General features: G+C 40.6%; 1 protein-coding gene across 1 annotated transcript; it reads left to right on the top strand.

Moving 5' to 3' along the window:
• Nucleotides 1-1145: 1145 nt before the first annotated feature.
• LOC112044717 (protein extra-macrochaetae) lies at nt 1146-6273 on the top strand. The gene is made up of 2 exons (XM_024080655.2): nt 1146-1618; nt 4551-6273. The coding sequence occupies exons 1-2, from the start codon at nt 1235-1237 to the stop codon at nt 4593-4595; spliced, it is 429 nt and encodes a 142-aa protein (XP_023936423.1). The 5' UTR covers nt 1146-1234; the 3' UTR covers nt 4596-6273.
• The last annotated feature ends 1781 nt before the right edge of the window (nt 6274-8054 follow it).

Genomic DNA, 8054 nt, shown 5'->3' with positions numbered 1-8054 from the left:
AAGTTTGTTGAAGGTGGCATGCCCCGGAACGGATTCGAACCTACAACGTCCGAATCCAAGGCAGAGGTCATATCCACTGAGCCATCACATCACTGCTCAGCAGTAGGAAACTTCAATTTCAAAGCTTTCAAAACTGTATCGGTTTCTTCGAGTATGTATAAAAGTATCCACAATTGATTTCTACCTGAATATGTTATTGGTCTCAGAGCGCCGCAGCCTCCAAACCTGTCGGCGCGACAAGTGGATGCCGTCACGTACTGCCATTGTTCCCGCCTCGCCCCGACCCCCGACCCCTCACAAGGGGCTCTGTGCCCCTGCACTGTTAGTCTGGATTTACTTTAATCATCACATTTAAATGATTTTTTTTCTATGTATTTGTCCATATAAAAATAATTTGTATAAAATCCTAAAGTGCAAACCTATTAAGTATATGGGTACTTTTCTTTTAAACTTTTTTTTCAAAAATTCAAAGAATTTTGTTTCATTACTATTTGAGATTTTTCTTTAATTATAATTAAACAATAGAGACATAAATATTCACTCTATTTAGTTAACCAGGTATTATTGTACTGAAACGTTGAAAAAAAATGGTAAAACACTACTACCAACCAACGTATACCTACTAAATCAGTATGTCATAGAGTTGCTTCGAGTTCAAAGTTAGAGTTGCAAAGTTTGCTTAATAGATATTATTAAAAATACGGTAGGTTGTTTGTTTTTCAATTTTACAAATTCTTCACTGTCTTCTTGTTAGTCACTGAAATCACCTACCCACCAACTTGAAACCATGGCATTGAAACTTGAAAAATTCATCCTAATTCGCATTGAATTATAAGTATTATTTGTATCTCTAGCAAACTATTTGCTTGACAACGACAAAACATACACACTTATAATAAGATCATCTAAATAAGATAAAAGGACAAAACAAATGAAATAAAGTCTCAAAACAAACAGTACAGGACAAAGTGCGTGTCACGAGCGCAACGGCCTTAGCCAGGGCCGCCCAACGCTAAGGCAGACGCCGCCGCGCGCCGCCATGGGAAAATCAGGCTTCGCCGCCCCCTCCGCGCGCCCATTGGCTCGCCCCGGCCCGCCCCGCGCCCCACCCGCGCGCATAAATACGATGTCGCGCCGCGCATCTCCTCATTCCTCACCCGCTAGTCGTGTAGAACGCGTTGCGCGCCGCGAAATTCGTATCATTCACCAGTGTTCGTGTTAAGTGACTATCACGATGAAAGCTATAACCGCAGTGTGCGCGACCGGAGCGTCCGTGCCGGCGATCGCCAGCGGACGAGTCCAGAGGCATCGGGACGGCGAGAACGCCGAGATCCAGATGTATCTGTCGAAGCTGCAAGACCTGGTCCCGTTCATGCCAAAGAACAGGCGGATCTCAAAGCTGGAGGTCATCCAGCATGTGATTGACTACATCTGTGACCTACAGTCAGCGTTGGAGAACCACCCCGCGGTGGGTCAGTTCGAGGCCGAGGCGGCGTTGGCGCCTGCGTGCGTTTCGCCGCCCCGCCCGCGCCGCCGACCCCTTGGCCCCCGGCCGGCGCCCAACACCATCCTCCCCGCTGACAAGGCTGTATCCTCATTGCACCACTCCAACCACACGGTAAGTCTCGCAACCTCTAAAATTACTTCCTAACAAACTATAATTCAAATCAATTTCCTGTTTGCTTCAGATTGACATGATAGATTAGTTTCGTTTTATGCCATTTTTAAATGTACAAGTAATAGCACTCGAATAGTCGTTGCATAAAAAGTTAATGAAATCGGTCGTGTCAATGTTTTTACGGCGCGCGCGCACCTGCGTGTTTCGCAAGCTAAGGTAAAAGTGGAGATGCTGGCAGTTTCGCAACCCGTGTCGACGCACGATTTACTTAGTAGGTAAACAATTATGTTTTCGATAAATTTATAAGGCACAATAAATCGTCTAATCACGTATTGTTACATGGTCAATCACAATATTTTACTCTCGCATACGTAGAAATTTAATGAATAAATTAACAATTCAAACTATTTCCATGTAACCTTAACATAATATGAATTTTTTTCCAAAATTTAATAAATATTCATACACATTTCCCGTATGTGGTAATATCTCGTGCATTTGGAGTCGCAATACAACGTATTCAGTGAAGTCACAATCTAGACCGCTACTCACGCATGCGTGACGGCTGTTTTGAATTTCAGCCTTGAAGCGCGGCCACCTGCGCCGGCGCCGCGTAAACGACCCTGTACTGACACACAATCTGAATATTCAAGACATTTCTGCCTCATTTAGCATTCCGATTGACACCTGCGAATGATTATTTTATCTCCGAGCCGCGCAGCGTAATTGCCCCCAAGTTTCCGCTAAGGATTAGATTAGCGAGGCTATAAATGCATGATGAGTTGGCCGCTGGACGCACGGCAGGTGCATCTCCGAAGGATTTATTCGAGCGCCTTGCGTCTACAAGCCGTGCTCGTTAATACTTGGTCGCGCCACGTAAATTTTAATCACTGCCAGTTGTTAGAACCGAGGGAAACGTTCAAAACGAGCGTGATTTAGGAGACGCAAGGTGCAAGAATTTACACTGAGACGATCGCGTATTTTGTGCATCTGCCCAAAAGATAAATTTATTGTTGTTTTCAATTACGTTACATGTGCAGACGGAGAAATCTTTTCAGAATTGTTGGAACAAAATCATATTAAATAATCACTATCGAAACGTAAACAACTTTTTATCGGGCCTAAGGCGCCAACAAAAAGGCTACGTTTATGATATTTACTAATATACCGCCTACAGTCTACACTATGCAGGAATTATCGGAATGTCGAACGATTTAACCACATTCCTGAATACCAATGTGTAATATTCAAACTCACAAGGACATCCAATGATCCAACGCCGCGTTTATTTGTTTCGAAGCTGATTCGATCGGACAGGTCCGAGTAAAAAATGATAGAAAAAGCCGATATAGGGAGATCGTGCTGGAATGCTTGGCTCCGTGCGCGTCGTGAGGCGGCATTTCACGGCGATATCTCGAGAGGCATCAGGCGCTTGTGCCACAAACCTCGCTCACGAACATACGCCACGGCGACTAGGTATCACGCGAAGCGACTTGAGTTGTTGCCCGCAGCTGACTGCCCTCGAGCGTACACGATCGTGGGACCTATCGCCGACTCCATATCGAACAGACATCTTTAACTCATTCCCATTATTTACGAGATAATTACGTCATTTATCATTCTACCTTTGTCAATTTTGTCGCAATACATTTATAGGCAAACGCTTGACGTTTCGCCCTAACCATAATGAGGAGCTAAGTACCCGTTGCAATGAATAGGATAGGCGTGTAATCCGCTACACCCCCTCATAACGGAGGCAACCCCATTTAATATCGGTAGATGTTCATTTTCATGTAATACTGGAATTGTGGATTTAATCTGATAAACCTACGTAGGTTAAGAAATACCATTTAGGTACTACAAATATGTTAAAGTTTAAAGCATGATCATTTTAAAGTTAATGTCCTTTGACAAAGCTAAGTATGCGTGCTGCTCGTTCGTATTTACATTATTATGAAGATATTTGTCCGCCCACGCACAGTCCACATCCCATCATCTTGAGGCGACAGGCGACAATGACGCCGCCAGGTGTTCTCGCCCACGTCCTCCGCTCGGCCGCTCCTCTGAATATCTTTGTCTCCGCTTACTTTGCGCATAAATCGCGCATGTGAAAGTTTTACGAGCACCTTTACGCTTCTCCGAACTAATAAACCGGCATCGGCGGCGAGTAGACAATGCAGCTTCGCCGCGAAATGCGTTGGCAAACCTTCGCCGAGCTGCACACGTGCAACGATTTCGCCGATCGCTCGGATTCCATCGACGATCGATCGAGGGCATTGTGCGGGTAACGGTCGTTCACAGCTGCGTATGAGAACACGTGACGGCGCCGGTGGCGGATAGCTAAATAAATGCAACGCACCTATTCATTATCCAGCCGACAATGCTCCTCTCATAAAGGGATTTCACGTGTTCGCTCTCGCGAAGTCCCGATTCGTTCGGGACATGTGCGCTCTCCCTTCGGTATGTCTGTAAATAGGGTCTGGCCACGTGCGGCCGTTCAGCTGTGTCGCGGATGTGCGGACGGGAAGCGGTAATCTAACGCTTACCGATACTCGGAACGATACTGAGCTACTGCGAGCGGTGATAACCAATTGAAGAACTGATCAGCTAGCTACCGGCAATTGCGCTAACTGGGGTGCCTTTGACCAGACCCTAATGAATTAAAACAGTGTCGAAACGGGCATATGTGGTGACAGATGGCCGGACGCGGGCGGGATGCGCATGTGCCACCCGATACACTATTTGTCACAATCAGTAATAACTGTAATAACGTGCAGAGGGACCAATTAATTTGCCTCGTACTGTGCATGTTGAAAACATTGCACGGTTTGTTAAGTAATTAATACAGGCCACACTGTGAAGCGCTGTTATTTTTAGAATTCATTTTGTCTATTGCTATCAATTACTCAAAATCCTTTTCTCTTTGTTACAGACCCCAGAAAAACAAGACCAACCAGACAGGCCGTTGTCGTGTTAAGTGCTGAATAGTTTGTAAGGACATTTATATTCATGGTAAACTTCAATACCTCGGTGCAACGGGAGAGCTCCGCGAGAGAAGTGGCGACAGTGCCTCAGGTTCGGGAGCGTCCTGCATCAGTTCCAGTGAACTTCATCTCACGATGATATCCTAAGTACGATCTCGTTAAGATCAATGTAATACGTTAATTTAATTATTTGGTGGCATTACGTGCAGAAGACTTGAGCGTTGCAATGCAATCGGCCGCCGCCGGCATCCAGGGCGTCGGTCGGAGCGGTTTGTTTTGTTATAATGTTAATGTAAAAAGCTTTATTAGTTATTAATTTAGGTTGATGTACGTGAACGTGTTTGTAAATATTCATGTTGAGTGGTTTGCGACATCTAGATAATTTTTGGTATTTCCTTCAAAAGCTGTACTGTAAAACACTGTACTTTTTTCATAATAATACAATAGGATGCTATAAACGTTTCCTTCTATCCATAAATTATTCACAAAGACAAATGATTTTTTTTTATAATTAGGTATTTAGTTTTAAAACGATGCTTCCATTTATATCAAAGACGTAAATCAATTCAAAGTTGATTTACCTATATAATTATATTATATTAAGTTAAAAAAATTCTTTAGTGTGATTATGCATGGTGATTTTGTTGCTCTTATAGATTATGAAATTATAAGTTCTAAACGCAAAATTTCTTTTATTAATTTATCGTTCTGCGTTTAGTACAAATGAATGTAAATAGTATATATGTAATGATATGGAAAATTATACAAAAAGAATTAGCGAAAAAATTATCAAATTTAATACATTTTATGATTTTATATTGAATGTAAGGTGAAAATGCTTTAATTATCTTATGTAATCAATTATTAATGGTGTATTATGATTTAAACAGACTGTTATATTTTTTTTTTTTTTTTTTTTTTTTTTTTATTCTTTACAAGTTAGCCCTTGACTACAATCTCACCTGATGGTAAGTGATGATGCAGTCTAAGATGGAAGCGGGCTAACTTGTTAGGAGGAGGATGAAAATCCACACCCCTTTCGGTTTCTACACGGCATCGTACCGGAACGCTAAATCGCTTGGCGGTATGTCTTTTGCCGGTAGGGTGGTAACTAGCCACGGCCAAAGCCTCCCACCAGCCAGACCTGGACAAATTAAGAAAATCTCAATCTGCCTAGCCGGGGATCGAACCCAGGACCTCCGTCTTGTAAATCCACCGCGCATACCACTGCGCCACGGAGGCCGTTATAGTTTTAGTTATATTGGGGTTGCGTTGTAAATGACGACAAAGTGTTGTTAATAGAGTATTACGTAAAAAGTTGGAAATGTTAGTGACAGCGGATTCTCATTATGTAAATAGAGGCAACTCTATGGTACAATCATAGAGCACATTTTGTATTGTCTATAGTTATGCAGTTAACTTGGCCAGTGTAGCAAGGACTAAAAGACCATGCTTTTCTCATATAGAAGAGTTTACATAATGAATTCCTCGTGTCACTAACACCAATCTTTGAAAACATTTGACAACTAAAATTCAATCCACGTCACAAAATTAATATAAGTTGACTGATTCACAAATATTTGATCTATCTTTCATATTTCTCTTTGTATCACTTCTCACTGATTTTGTATAAGTAACAACTGCAAAACAAAAATAAAAAGCATTAAATTATTTGCATCTTTCATTAAATCCTACCTACCTTTTATTTAGAGTATCTAAGAAATTAAGAATGGGTATTGAAACTATTGACCATTGAATCGATACATTACTGCGTTTATACAGAAATTATAACATTATGAAAAATCAAGAAATTAAACCTTATAATTTATAGATTTTACAAGCAGAAGATTCGCTAAAATATTACAAATGTGATCACAAATCAATATTTTATTAGACTAAGAATTTTAGAGGTCTAAAAATTTTAATGGCAATGGAACTAATGGATGATCTGATCCAGGATTAATTTCCCAATTTGTGTCTAGTATTTTATGTAATTTCCAAAGTATATTTGACCTACCGAAAAAATATGATCTAAGCCAATTTACTTAGAACCTCGTTTGACTGATCGATTGAATCTTTAGATATACTAATAAATCTGTCGTGTAAATAAATATAATCGCAGGCAGTAATGTGTCCACATTCTGAAGTCCACAGTCCATCTTAATAACATACAGAAGTATTGCTGTGTTTACAAATACAGAAAGGAATGCGGCAATCTAACTCAGCGACGTTGAGATATTTTTATACGATGTGGACACTGTACGTACTTAACACCTAAGCGATACTTAAAACGCAAGGTTACAAACGCCTCTCATTTTTAAGTAATGGTCTATAACTATACTTGCTCTGACGTTTAAAATGTAAAGAACTTGAAACTATTTAAAGAAATGAGTATGATTTATGGATTTAAAATTTTTATCTACTTTAAAAATGAAGTCATACTAAAATCGAAATGAATGAATAAGAAAATACTTACTAGCACGATGGTGCAGTAGTTCACCTAATGTTTGGATCGTGAGTCATAAGGCGGGCAATGAAATTATTTAGTTGCGTCTTCTATCCAAGAAATTCTTCTTGAAGTTTTTTTTTATTCTTTACAAGTTAGCCCTTGACTACAATCTCACCTGGTGGTAAATGATGAAGCAGTCTAAGATGGAAGCGGGCTAACTTGTTAGGAGGAAGATGAAAATGGCGGTACGTCTTTGCCGGGAGTGTGCCGGGAGTCACGGCCGAAGCCTCCCACCTGCCAGACCTGGTGCAATTAAGAAAATCTAAATGGGCCCAGCCGGGGATTGAACCCTGTCCACCGCGTATACCACTGCGCCACGGAGGCCATCAAAAAATTGGAAAGTTGACGTCTCTTTTTCCTTATTGTTTATTTGATTGCTTATACAAAAGCAGAGTCGTCGTGGGTGAAGTTGACAATTTTCGCGCCTGACGATGATAATGATGATGATAAAATATTTTAGAGCCTTATAATTTCGCTTACAGAAGGACGTATAAAGGTAGGATAACTTTATAACGTTTATAATAGACACAATAAGAGACGTAATGAACGATCTAAGTTTGAAAAACAGAAACTTAGAAAAAACCATAGAAACGGATGGAATCACGCGATTGCATCACGGCCAATTATCGCCACTACAATATTTGATCAGCTGCGCTTGTTCAACTTTTATGCTGTTATAATTGATGCAAAAACTTACCTTATCACTCAGCAATAAAGCTGTATTTCGCGTACTCTAGCACGCATCCTTAGTTCAATGAAATATGAAATTTAAAGCTATTGATATAGAACTCAATTTGATTTGAAAAACAATGTTGCTGAATTGTACTTGTTCGCCAAACATTAGCTCAATGTCGTCACTATTCAACAATACGGTTAATTACTTAAGGTAAGCAAACAGACAAACAATTTGGGAGTTGTTAAAATTATCAAAAAGTTTAGCTAG

This window comes from Bicyclus anynana, chromosome 15, assembly GCF_947172395.1.
Source record: "Bicyclus anynana chromosome 15, ilBicAnyn1.1, whole genome shotgun sequence".
Lineage (NCBI taxonomy): Eukaryota > Metazoa > Arthropoda > Insecta > Lepidoptera > Nymphalidae > Bicyclus > Bicyclus anynana.
The sequence above is the reverse complement of the archived record's forward strand: the minus strand, read 5'-3'. Positions and strand labels throughout refer to the sequence as shown.